The sequence below is a fragment of the Carassius auratus genome, unplaced genomic scaffold, assembly GCF_003368295.1.
Source record: "Carassius auratus strain Wakin unplaced genomic scaffold, ASM336829v1 scaf_tig00041178, whole genome shotgun sequence".
Taxonomy (NCBI): Eukaryota; Metazoa; Chordata; class Actinopteri; order Cypriniformes; family Cyprinidae; genus Carassius; species Carassius auratus.
This window is the reverse complement of record NW_020526635.1, coordinates 23,127-37,510: the sequence shown is the minus strand read 5'-3', so window position 1 is coordinate 37,510 and position 14,384 is coordinate 23,127. Positions and strand designations below refer to the sequence as shown.

General features: G+C 36.1%; 1 protein-coding gene across 2 annotated transcripts in view; it reads left to right on the top strand.

Annotated features, from left to right (window-relative positions):
• The window catches only part of LOC113085049 (transcription factor 4-like), a 48,523-nt gene extending 38,037 nt beyond the window's left edge, over positions 1 to 10,486 (top strand). Inside the window, exons 1-3 of one of the 2 annotated variants that reach the window (XM_026255065.1) lie at positions 6,837 to 7,912; positions 9,398 to 9,527; positions 9,939 to 10,486. In XM_026255065.1, coding sequence (XP_026110850.1) covers positions 7,862 to 7,912; positions 9,398 to 9,527; positions 9,939 to 10,249 — 492 coding nt within the window. In that variant the 5' untranslated portion in view covers positions 6,837 to 7,861 and the 3' untranslated portion in view covers positions 10,250 to 10,486. Of the gene's footprint in view, positions 1 to 6,836; positions 7,913 to 9,397; positions 9,528 to 9,938 lie in introns of those variants that run through there. The other variant, XM_026255064.1, reaches the window with a different exon arrangement.
• Positions 10,487 to 14,384: the final 3,898 nt, after the last annotated feature.

Genomic DNA, 14,384 nt, shown 5'->3' with positions numbered 1-14,384 from the left:
TCACAATATTCTAATTTTCTGAGATTCTGAATTTGGGATTTTCCTTAGTTGTCAGTTATAAACATCAAAATTAATAGAAATAAACATTTGAAATATATCAGTCTGTGTGTAATGAATTAATAAAATATACAAGTTTCACTTTTTGAATGGAATTTATGAAATAAATCAACTTTTTGATGATATTCTAATTATATGACCAGCACCTGTATACCAGTGTTATTTTGTTATCACCGACATGTTACAGTTTTTGTAAATATTTTGAACTAGATTTTATTTTTGTTAGTTTTATGTTATGTAAAGTTTCGTATTAATTTTATTTTCATTTAAATTTTAGTAATTTTGTTTTATTATTAAACATTTTTTTTATTGTAGTTTATTCAGTTAGGTTATTCAACTATAGCCAAATAATAATAATACTAATACTAATAAAAAAATTAAAGTTTAAGATTTTAAGTTTTTATATTTTATTTTAGGTAAGGTTTATTTTAATTAAATTAATGAAAATAATTTTTTATGGTTTCAGTTGTAGTTAACAATATTTTTATTTTTATTCTAACAATCATTAAATATAAAATAAAGTGGAATTTAAAGCTTTCATCACTGTTAATATTCCTCATATTATGGTTGATTATTTATTTTTAATGTCACACAACCCTAATTATAAAATAAAATATCTTGTACCAAAACATTTTCTTTTCTTTTCTTTTCTTTTATTTTTAGGGTTTTGCATCATTCAGAATTGAATTATTAATGCTGTTTAGATTTCAATTCAGTTCCCAAATTTGATTTGAAGTTGCAAACATGATGTTGAATTACAGTTCAAATGTGAATGTAAGGAAGTGGAATTAAAATATATTTAAGTAAAAAAAAATAACTTTTTAACATTTTAACAATAAATCAAAGTTGCTTAAAACAAATATTGTATGGTGGCTCGATAAAGAAAAAGTTAAAAAATATATATATATATTAAAAGTCTGCAGGCTTTCAGTTTATCTTTCACATTAGCTGTTGAATTTCTTTGAATTATATTCTGTCCACTTCTGCTTCCTGTAGGTTTAGCCAATGCAATGCAATTCAAATCGAAAGTGAGTGAATTCAGTAAAGTCTGAAGGAAATAAAACACCTAGCAACCAGAGCAGCCTACATCGCAACATTGTTACATTTTAATATTTTAATATTTTGGAAACATTAGTAACGGCACAGGCTAGCACTGTCTATCTGCTGAAAAACTAGTTTATTAATCTAATGGTGGGAAAGCACACACACACACACACACACACACACAGGACCTCAGCTGGTCGTATCACACACACACACACACAGGGTCTCAGCTGGTCGTGTGCTGTAATATAACACAAAAAAATAATAATGGCTGGAAATGATGTACAAAGTCGACATGAATGATTACCATGTGATTGTTTGTTATGTGTGTGGATGGATATAAGTGAGTTACAGTATGAAGATGAGTTTACAGCAACACAAATAAACATATTACACACACACACACACACACACACACACACACAGACAGCAGTGTAGAGGTAAAGATGGCGTTTGGACTCATGAGTCACATGACAATGTCATTTACATTACATTTACATTCATGCATGTAGCAGACGCTTTTATCCAAAGCAACTTACAGTGCACTCAGGATATACATTCTTTTACCAGTATTTACACAGTGTGTGAGAGAGAGAGAGAGAGAGAGAGAAAGAGAGGGAGAGTTTCTGATGCATTAGTCTGCTGTAGAAACATCTTAGGAATGTGTGTGTGTTTCCTGTGCAGGGTTTTAGCCTGTGATTGCGTTATGGTTTGAGGTGAAGGATGCACACACACACACACACACACACACACACACACAAACACATCTATCCACTTGTTTCTCTTCATGTGTGAGCGCTGCTGTTTATTGGCTGATGGTGTTGACCAACCATAAGATAAAGTCAATCGCAAAAACATTACTTTGCATGTATTTTTACATATATATAATATATATAAATAATATATATATATATAATATTTTCTAGTAATTGGAATGCTTTGTTTTATATTTTAAATTTATTTAAATTTTTCAGAAATGTAATAGAACATAGTAAATCTTTTTGATGTTTAATAAAAAAAAATCATTTTAAAATCGTTCATTTCAATTTGTATTATATGATTTAATTATTAGCTCAGTTATTATCTTTAATTTTACATTGTAATGATTTAATTTAATTATTAGCTTCTCATTAACTACATTTTTGTTTTATTTAATTTACATTTAAATTATTTATTGTCATCTGATTTTTTCATGAATTCGTTTTTGTTTTAAAATTATTTATTGTTATTAATTTTTTATGAATTCTTTAATCCATTACAATTATTTATCTTAATTTTAGATTTTAATCATTTAATTAATTATTAGCTTCTCTTTAACTAATGATGTATTCATGTTTCATTTAATGTAATCATGTTATTTTTTTTTATAAATTCAGTAATTGTCGTCAACTCATTTTGCTTTTTATTTTCAATTTATTATTACAGTTTTTTATAAACATACATTTTATTTCTATATCACATTTCACACAAAGATAATTTAAAGTACTTGACATAAAAATGATTTTAAATAATTATAATCACTACATATGTAAAAAAAAAAAAAAAGCAATACATTAAAAATTTACTTCTAATGTTTTAAAACAGCTAAGAATAAAACATGGTTTTATTTAACTATAGAATAACCCTGGAAGCCGTTCACACTCAGGAAGCGTCCGGGATGTTTTTGACGTGATTCTTCGCTCTGTTTGGCTTTCTGTAACATTCACGTCTCATTTATGATTTGATGTTTAACTCAAGATATTTTTTCTTTGAAAAAGCGATGATTTACACTTATGCATGTGTGTTTGTGTGTGTGTGTGTGTGACGACTCCTCGTGTCTCTCTGATATTTAGCTGCTTGTCTGCTCGAGTACTTTTCTCCTTGTTGCACGTCAAAGTGTTAATTGCCCCTTGTTAAAAGCCCCGCTGTAAAAAGGCCCGTGTGTGTGTCTCTTCACCTGCCGTCTCTTTGCATCCAATTCCTCTTCCTGTGCTAAAGCTCTGCTAGGTGACGAGAGCCAGAAATCAGTGTGAGGACACACACACACACACACATGCTGCCGGTTATTTTGAGCCTCCGCTAACATCACCTCCACTTTAATGGGTTTACAAATATTCATTTATCCCGGCATTTACCTATTCACTGCGTTTGAGCGCGCAGATAAAAGGCTGTGGATGTCTGAGGACGAGTGTGTGATGCAGGCGAGAGTGAGACGCAGATGCAGACAGGATGAGGAGAGGTGTGTAGATTTCCTCTCTCCTTCCTCCGTTTGAGAGGTGTTTGTCTCCGAGTGTGAAGCGCTCGTCTTTTGACTGTGGAGGCTGTGTCCTGAGCACAGAGGATTGTGGGATAGGCCACATCATGTCTTCATGTGTTTAAAGAGGCGTGTTTTATTGCTCAGAAGTGTCTCTTTCAGAGCTCTGGAGTATAAGGCCACTCGGGATTGAATACTAGCAGACTGCATACTATTTAAAAGATGATATAGTATACAACAATACACTTTTCAAGAAGTCATGTCACATGACCTCACTGCGTAGTATTTTAATCTATTATTATATATTACACTATACAATCATGTACACAGATTACTATTAAATGTACGTTCTTAAAGGGATAGTTCACCCAAGATTTGCCATCATTTACTCAACATCATGTCATTACACACCTGTATGAATTACTTTCTTAACATAAAAGAAGATATTTTGAGAAATTCAAGACATTTTTGTCCATACAGAAGATATCCCATATATTACACATGGGGTTCAGGGCAGGCATGTTGGCTGGTCAATCAAGCACATTATTAACATCGTGGTCAGCAAACCACAAGGAAGTGGTTTTGTCACTGTGGGCAGGTGCTAAAGTCCTGCTGGAAAATGAAATCAGCATCTCCATAAAGCTTGACAGCAGATGGAAACATAAAGGTCTCCGAAACCTCCTGGTAGATGGCTGCATTGACCGGCAACACCGGCAGACGTCACGCACCCAAATCATCTCTGACTTCATAAACTTCACACTGGACTTTGGATTCTGTGCCTCTCCAGTCTTCCTCCAGACTACAGACCTTGCTTTACAATGAAATGCAAAATGTACTTTCTTCTGAAAAAAGGACTTTGGATCACTGAGCAACAGTCCAGTTCTTTTTCTCTTTAGCAGGTGAGATGCTTCTGATGTTGTTTCCGTTTCAGAAGTGGCTTGGTCACTCTTTTCCTGAAGACGTCTGAGTGTGTAACTCTTGATGTACTCACTCCAGCTTCAGTCCACTTCTTGTGAAACTCCCCCAATTGTTTGAATCTGCTTTGCTTTACAGTATTCTCAAGCTTGGGGTCTTCCCGGTTGCTCATGCGCCTTTTCCTAGCCAATTTCTTCCTTCCAGTCAACTTTGCATTTAATATGCTTTGATACAGCACTCTGTGAACAGCCAGCCCTTACAGACGTTCTGTGACTTAATAATAAAAATATGTAAGACTCTTTTGCTCATCAAGGCTGCATTTGTTTGATCAAAAATACAATGCAAATACATATATTTTAATATGTAATTTATTTCTGTGATGCGAAGCTGTATTTTCAGCAGCCATATTGAGACGCCCGAGACGTGTATTAAACAGTATGCAGTGTTCAGTCGGCTAGTATTCCATTCTGAGGATGATGATGAAATGTTCACACTGCTCTGGAATGCCATCACACACACACACACACACACACTCGCTCAGCACTGAGTAATGAGGCAGTGATGAGCGTGTCCCGCAGTGCAGGGGTCAGAGGTCAGAGAACTGTCTCAGCTGCTGCCGAGGAGCAGTGATGACACAGCAGTGTGTGTGTGTGTGTGTGTGTGTGTGTGTGTGGTGAACTACTCCACCTTTACGCACCCACCGTTATTTCCCAAAACACACACACACACACACACACACACACACGTGTCAGAGCTCTGCAGGAGGAAACTGATGCATGCATGTGTCCTCCAGCCATTAATTATCAGAACACAGAACAGCACACCTGTACACAAACACACACACACACACCTGTACACGCATGCTGATGCTGAAACACACACACACACACACACACACACACACATATATATGAGTTTATGTGTCTGTCAGTCTGTAACACACCACAATGGATGAACACGACTGTTAACGTGTAATTTAAGGTTGTTAATGCACATAATCTGCAAGCTACTATATTATATTATACTTCATGTATTTATTTATTTATTTTTGGAGATTACAGAATTACATAATTTACAGTTCTAGGTGGACCGTCCCTTTAATTGGGATGTTAATCGCTCTTTCTTTGATCGTTTATTCACCATGAAAGAAGATATGAGCTACTCAGCTTCAGCATCCGGTGTGCTTTGTTTTGGGTGAGGTGTGGAGCGGTGATGCTGTGTGCTGTTCTGAACAGACACAGATCATGTGATGTAAGTAAGAAACACTCTTTAAACTGGATGCTGATGAGGGTGCGGTGGTTTCTCCCGCGGTGCTGCTGTCTGCACTCATTAGTTTCAGGTTTGATCTCTCTCGGTCGCTGGGAAGGAGCGATGTCTGATGTTCTCTGGGTTTGGCTGGAGTTTAACGGCGGGGTGGGCCTCGTCTACGGTGGCCCGCTGTGGCCAAATCTCATGGGCATCTGAGGGCCGCGGGTCCGAGGGGAACGGGCCCCCCGTGGGTCCACCAGACCTGCAGACCGCGGGCCATTTAGCATGGACCGACCCGAGGAGATGGATGCTCGTGGGGGTCCTCATTCATCTGCTTCAGGCCTCCTGCTCTTTTTATCCTCCCTGCTTCCCTCTGCACTCCTTCTTTCACACACCAACATCCATCTCACGGCTGTGCTTCTCGGTCTCCTTCTTTATACGTTTTATTGCTCAGAGGTTGCTCTCTCATTTATTATTCCACTTACTGAAGTATGTTTGTTAAAAAATTCATTAGGAGAATTAAAACAGACTCCAATGAGTCACTAGCTGTCATCCGGTAAGAATCTACAGCTTTAAAACTTAGCTCATTTGTCAATTCTGACCACAAAACCAATCATAAGGGTCATTTTATTGTATTTTTTTTTATCAAGATTTGACCATCATCTGAAAGCTGAATAAATCATGTTTCACACACCACATCATGTATGGTTTGTTACGATTACACAATATTTGTCCGAGATACAGTTATTTGAAAATCTGGAATCTGAGGATGTCAAAAAAAAAATTAAAATATTGAGAAAATCATCTTTAAAGTGTCCAAATGATGTTCTAAGCAATGCATATTACTAATCAAAAAATAAGTGTTGATATATTTATGGTAGGACATTTGCTAAATATCTTCATGGAACATGATCTTTACATATAATTAAAGAAAAATGCATATTGTTGCCCCATACAGTGTATTTTTGGCTATTGCTACTAATATAACTGTGCTATGCTCCAGAGACACATATCATCTGATGAGAAATGAATGAGTTCGTTTTATTGGGGAAAGTTACTTTTAAAATCAATGCATTACAATATTGCATTGCTCCCTACAAAAGCAACTAATTATGTCACTTAGTTATGAACTTTGATATCTTTGCAAATATGAACTTAGTGTGAGACATCGCCGAGATTTTTCTCATGGCTCTTAATTGCAGTTTTTATCTCGTTTTAATCTCATTGCATTCTACAAGAAGCATTCGAGACATTAGAGAGATCTAATTAGTCTTTAATTTTTTTCCAATAAGGATATTTTGTCTATGCATAATTAATTTTGTCTGTGCATAATTAGATTTTTATTTTTGGTTGCAAACTTTGTTTGCATGAGTTCAGTGCGAATCATCGTCAAGACCTCTTGTAAAACATGAGATTACTAGAGTCTCTTTTTCATCTTGTCGCATTCTTAGAGAAGCCTTTGAAGGCACTTTCTCTTCTTTTGTCGTGTATTTTTGTTTGTTGCACTTTTCCAATTACGTTAATGTCTTGTGGGTTTCTCGCAATCATCATTTGGTGGCCAGGCAAGCATGTGCCTGCTGTTATTAATGCGGCCCGGTAATCCTTCACGGGCGTCTTCAGGTGTGTGTCATTTATCTTTGTTAATATTTCCTCTGGATGCCAGCTGGGTACCCGTGCCAGCCGGCTCCCAAACTGGGCATGAGACTCGGCATGCGGATCGCGCCGGGCCGGCTCTCTTCCTCCGTAGTTGCGAGGCAACGGCGCTTGGGAGAAAATGTCCATCCCGCTGAAAATGAGACACTTTTGTTTTAGCGTCCCCCCGTCCTGGAAAAAAACCCTCTTTAACTGTGAGAGGGGCGACTTATTTAAGACAAGGACTCTTTTGTTTTAGCCTGTGAAAGGCGGCAGACCCCGCTCTCCTCCGCGGGGAAGCCTGCGACCAGGGGCCGCCGCGTAATTGGCCTATTTAGCTTGTTTTGCATGTGAATGCGGCGCTAGTCAAGCATCGCTAAGTCTGTTGTGAGAGCTGCCGTCATTTGAATTCAGCTCAGCGCAAACATTCTCCCTACTTTATCACTTCCTCTAATGAGCCCGGCCCGGGACGTTACCCCCCGAGTGTCCCTAAAAAGTTTGGGAGGAAGTTTATGTTACGTCTTGCGCCCGGGGCTCGCGCTCTTTCCCGGATCGGACTTCCGAACATCCTCTGTCCTTTCAGATAGCTTTCTTTTGGAAGGAGCGAGCGAGCTCTCGTTAGCTGGGCTTGATTAGCAGAAGTGTTCGGTGAGGACAGGGGAATGATGGGAAGAGTCTGTGCTGTGGAGCTTCGCTGGGTCACACACACTCGCAGGGATGCTGGATTGATGGATGATCTTCCTCAATTTACATATTTGGAAAAGCTTGGCTCTTATTATGAAGGTTATTTATTTTTTTTATTGTTTCCACTTTTATAATCACAATTAAAGGCATTTTGTTTACCTGTTTTTTTTTTTTATATTGTGTACTTTAATGCAACATTGCATAACTTTTTTTTATGATATTCCAAGCACGTGCTTGTATACTTGATAGTTCTGTCATTATTTTTTATGTAATTATACAGGTCAAATTTGTTTTTCAAATGTCATAAGTTTTATAATCCTAATTAAAGGTTGTTGTTGTTGTTTTTTACTTTTTTACTAAATATTGTGTGCTTTAATGCAACATTGCATCACTTTTCAAGACATTTCAAGCATCTGTATATTTATGAAGGTCAAATGGTATTTTAAATATTACCATTTTTATAATCCTAATTAAAGGCCTTTATTTGAATTTTGCAAATGTTGTATGCTTTACTGCAATTTTGCATCACTTTTTAACCAAAAAAAAAAAGAATTCGCAAATTTTTACATGCAATTATGACTAATAACAAAGATCAAATTGTCTTTTAAATGTCAGAATATAATTGCAATTAAAGGCATTTGTACTTTGTTAAATACTGTGTGCTTTAACTCAACATCGCAGTGCTTTTTAGCACAACTTTGACATCTTATGCATCTGTTTGTATATTTCTGTCTTTTTGTTTTGTTTTTTGGTGGAGCTATGAAGGTCAAATTGTCTTTTAAACATCACAGTTTTTATATTTTAAATTGAAAGGCCTTTATTTAAAATTTTCTGAAATATTGTTTGCTTTAATGCAACATTACATCACTTTCTTAGCAAAAAATAAATAATGAAATTTGAAGCATCTTTATTTGTAATTAAATTTAAATTAATATATTAAAAAAAAATATATATATATATATATATATATATATATATATATATATATATATATAAACATTCCAACTTTTATTTTAATTAATATTTAATTTTTTTGCAAGAAACTGACATTTCAAGCACCTGTTTGTGAATATCTGCCATTTGTTGATCAAACTGTGGCTTCAATCATGAAGGTCAAATATTTAATATTTTTAAAGATCACAACTTTAAAATTCCTAATTAAATACTTTTTTATTTTTAGAAAAAACAACAACAACTACTGTGTGCTTTAATAGAGCATTGCATCATTATAGCACAAACTATGCCATTTCAAGCATCTGTTTGTATATTTCCGTCATTTTTTGATGAAATCATCAGCTCATCACAGACACTGTATTATGTTTCACAGATGATGAAAGGAAAACACTGTGGCACAGCAAATGCATTTATTTATTTTCAGATTTTTTATTAGTCTAGCTTCTGAATTTCAATGCATTCTAAACCAGTTTTTTATTTAATATCTGTGTCTTTACAAACACTGCAGTCGTCGTCTTGAGAATAAAGCAAGTCTCTCTCTGCTTGTGTTTCACTTCAGGAATGTGTTCTTGTGTGTTTTAACCTAACGGAGTGTCTCTGATGTGTGTGTCCTCTTGTGTTCGTGTCCAGTCGGGGCTCATGGGAGGCGAGGTGGGGATGGTCAGTCCGGAGACGGTGTCTCCCACCAAACTGGGCTCACAGTATTACCAGCATTATGCAGGAAACCCGCGCCGACGAGCCCTTCACAGCGACGCCATGGGTGAGCCTTCATCATCATCATCATCATCAGCCGCTGTAGTCACTCTAAAAAAGCTGCTTTATTCTGAAAGTCCTTGCATTTGTTTCATCATGTCAGGATCTTCAAGAACACACTTTCTTTTGTTCTCTTTTTTTAATCTCTTCTGTCAAAAAGAGCTTGCAGTGATTATCGATTTTCTCTCTTTTTGTGCACTCAAAGACGTGTGTTTGTGTTCCTAACAATGCATCGACCCTCGGGCCTTGAGGTGCCAACCTTCAATAGGTGTCAACCTTCAGGGCAAATCACACACGCTTGTATTTCTGTCAAGAACACACACACACCGTCTCCGTCTGTCACTCACTAAACTGTGTCTCGTTGCATTTCAGTGCAACTCCAGCTAAATATCTCGTCTGTCTTTGTTTTTATTTCTAGAAGTCCAGACGAAGAAGGTTCGGAAAGTTCCCCCCGGGTTGCCCTCATCAGTAAGTCAGTGTTTTTCACCTGAAGCGCTTCTGTCCGTCGCACAAAGCATGTTAAAGGCTTTGACTCTGCAGTCAAAAGGCCGCACAATAGTGTGTGAGTGTGTATTGTGTGAGGCTCGGTTAATGACGCTGGGATGTGTGTGTGTCGGAGCAGACGCCTCGCAGGACGTCCGGACAGTGTTGTGCTGTGCTTCTTTAAGAGACGGGACTGAAGGAGTCCTGATGGGACGCTTCGGTCTCGGGGAAGGTGATCGCGGATGATTCCCGCACAAGTCCGGTGTGTGTCGTTTCTGACTCGGGAAACACTTTGAGTGTCATGTGACTCATTAATGCAACATACACACCGACACACACCTGTGTTTGAGATGCTTTGGGTGTTCGGATAGGTGTGTGTGTGTTGATGGAAACCAGCTTTCAGTGTCGTACTGCTTGAAAGACTTCATGATGACTTTTAGACACCAGTTCATTTTGTGTTTAATATCAAGAATAGTTTTTTTTTTCTTATAATGATGTATTATTTAATTTTATTATTTACAGATATTTTTATTATTATTAAATATATTCAATTGTAATTTTGCAAATACTAAGTTTGTTATATTAATGTAAATTATTTACATAAATTATAATTAAAAGTAAATAATAGCTGTTCTTATAATTTACAATTAGTTATTATTATTAATTTAAATAATAAATAATTAGTATATGATCATGACAATATTATAACCTTGTGTTTGATTATATCTGGTGGTAGAATATTATTTAGGGAGATTAATACTTAATTTGAAGATGACAAACATTTTCATTTATCTGCACACATTATTAATGTAGAACCTTTTATTAAATTAATTTAGATATCCGTTCCCTTTATTTGTAAAATGCGCAAAAAAAAAATATTTTCTAAAAATGATTTGGCACAAATATAAACATTTCATATTTCTACTTTAAATTTCCCAAATGATATGTGTGTGTTATAATAATTAAGATTCTGGCTGTGCAGTTTTCAGATGTCAGTGAATGTGGTGTTTTTGGTTTCATGCACGATAACAGAAATAGTTCTGAAGGATCTTTCTTTCATGCGTGTGTGCTGAGTGAATGCAATGCACGGGATCTTTGTTCACGCTGAGCAGACGGCTGTTGAGTTGCATTCGTTGGGTTTGTGCTTCATTATGTGCTTCTCAGTTTGTCCGATTCGTTCTGTCGCTCAGCTTGTTCAGTAAAAGACCAGAAGCTTTAGAGTAAAAATAAGCATGCTGAAGAAAAAAAAACAAAAAATGCATGATTTCTGTGGATTAATATCACAGCTGTTTCTGATTTCACTAAATCAGATGTGGAAGAACTGCGAACAAATGGTGGTTTTGCTGCATAAATCATTGATTAATTGATTTTATGATGCTGTTTTGTATAATGCATGCACTGAACATTCTTAGCTGAATGTTTTGCACGGGAAAGATTATGTTGTGCATGATTTTCCCATGATCTGATTGTGTTTGTCACTGTGTTGCATCCACTCAGATGTTACTATATCAGAAGGTTCTCCTGTTTCTGCTCTCTGTGCTCACATCAGATTGTTTAAAGTATACAGTGTTAATTAAATTAAGTTTGGTCTAGCAGGATGCTCAGTCGGGACATGATCTCTCCAATTCCTGAGCTTTTCCTCCCCCTTCAGGTCACAAGTGGCACTGCGGCGTGAGTTCAGGGCCCGTCCGACTCATGCTCCTTCAGCTTTTGCTGCTTAATTCACTGTAGCTTTCTTTCAATATCAAGTCTGATTTTATAATGTATTTTTAGGCGTGATTGTGCATGGCTCTGAATAATCCCGTGTGTGTTGATTTGCGCTGGACGGAGTGTTGCACTGGAGTGTTATGGACGGATGCTGGAGTGTTTGTGTTGATGTGAAGATGAATCGTCCGTCTGCGTGTTTTAATAAGCCGAAACAGCGCAGGTTTATGGCACACTTTAGTGTTTTTTAATTGTGCTCTTGTGGTTTCTGCTGCCATGTGAGAGCATATGCCCCACAATGACATCTACAGACAATAGAGCCGTATGAGACCAGCGTGTGTGTGTGTGTGTGTGTGTGTGTGTGTGTGTGTGTGTGTGTGAACTTCATTCGCATGCTGTGAGTTTGTTGATGTATTGTTTTAAATGAACATGTTACACACACTACCCTGTCATGTTCACTATAACATTATCAAACTGACTTCATAAAATAATTGATATTATGTCATATTTCTTTACTGTATGCAAGATGAGAAATCTTAAATCTGTGCCATAGCTTCAATATTTTAACTTCATGGTAAAGCAAGTGTCATTTATTTTCCCTTTTAATAATCTACTACTAATGTACATACATATTTATTCTAATCTAAATTTATTGACATATGAAAGGGTGAATCTGATAATAACACATTTTTCTGAATAAAATATATTTAAAATGTGACATTTTCATATAAATAAGTATTTTGCATTATGAAAACAATGGCTTTTTATTTTGATTATTAAATTATTTTCATAAACATTACATGTTTTCCTTTTCAGGAATTAATTATTTCCTTTTCCTTTTTTAGAATATGATTATTTTCAGTCAAAATTCTAATTTTCTCATTCTCAATGTTTTTTTTTTCACATTTAAATTAATAAATATGAAATATTTATTGTATGAACTATATGAAAATATATAAAAATATATTTTAATTAAATACTACCATGATCTATAAATGCATTACTATAAAAATATTATTTAAATATGCTAATATGTAGTTTCAGTAATGAGAATTTAAGGTGAAAATGTGCTTAATTGTTACAATGCAACAACAACGAAAATAGTAATGTGAGAAATTATTATATTTTATTATCACTAGTAGAAATTTTGCATGGGGAAAATAAAATGCTTATTTTTTTTATATGCTATAGAAATTCTCTACTTTCTCTTTGTATTTTTTTTTGTATCTTTTTTTTTTTCAGGTGAAATATAGATAGATCCTAAATATAGGATATGTTCTTGACAGGTTTTGCGAGATGCACCGTAAGATGGTAATTGAAAATATCAGATTTCATGTGATTTTAGCCGCTCACGTCGGAAAATACAGAGGAATTTGTGTCTTTAGTTTCACTGGACGTCAGCAAACACACAAAAAACCCCAACATCAGCCGCACAACACAAGTGAAGCTGGTCTCTGTTGAGTGATGGGGGGGGGGGTTCAGGTGGGTCTCCATGGCGACGGGTTGAGTGACAGGTAGCGGACGGAGCAGCGTGCAGACGGAGGTAAGACTTTGGCCGCGGCCCAAAACTCAGCGAAAGAAAGAAACAGCCTCCCACACCAGCTGTCGACAGCGTTTTTGTTGGAACCAGAGTGTGAGAACCCAGTTTAAAGCTGAGCGAGTGTGTGTGTGTGTGTGTGTGTGTGTGAACCCTGCAGAACCTTGCCGGTTTGGACTACATCTTAATGAACATGTGCTTGATTTCCTGTGCGAGACTTGTGAAATATTAGCGAACAATCGAGTGTCATTTGCTAGTTTCCTGCAGCTATGTTCCACTGACACAGATGAAGTCTATTTCATGATCATAAAGAATTTAAACAGGGAGAATTACTAATTTCAGAACGATCTCGTAACTTTAATTAGTGTTTGAGACTCGTAAAGGAATAATTCAGACAAAAAAAAAATAATTAACATTCTGTCATCATTTACAAACCTTTGGGACCTTCTTTCTTCCGTAGAACACAAAAGGAGATATTTATCAGAATGTAAACGCTGCTCTTTTCCATATTGTGAAGATGGATGTGAAACGAGGCGTCTGAGCTTCAAAAATGTCCAAAAGCGCCATAAAATCGTAATCCATTTGATTTATGATTTTCTTCTATGCATCACAAAAAACGATATTTTGGAGAATGTGCATGCTGCTCTTTTCCTTATGTGATAGAATGACAACTATCACAATAACCGGTTCTTTTTTCGACTCATGCACTATATTGCAAGTCTGTTCTTCAGACAAAATCATCATACGACTTCTGAAAAGTAAATGTATTATATTTTATAATGTATATATATAGTGCATGACTTAATTTCATGAGGCTCTTTTGTCATTTTAAATCTCGGATCCCTCCATTCATATGCACTTTCATTAAATGGAAAAGAACAGCGCTGACATTCTACTAAATGTCTACTTCCGTGCCCCACGGATGAAAGAAACTCATACAGTTTCTGGTCAACACTGAGGGTGAATAAATGATGACAGAATGATCATTTTCAGGTGAACGAGATATTTTTGTGAGTTTCAGTGCCATTGCATTGGGTTTTCAGACTCCGAAATGTTAAGGAAATGGTTGTGTAAATGTGTAAATAAACTGATTCACCTGTCAGCCCGTCCAGGAAAGAGAAGCAGAGAGAATACAGCAGT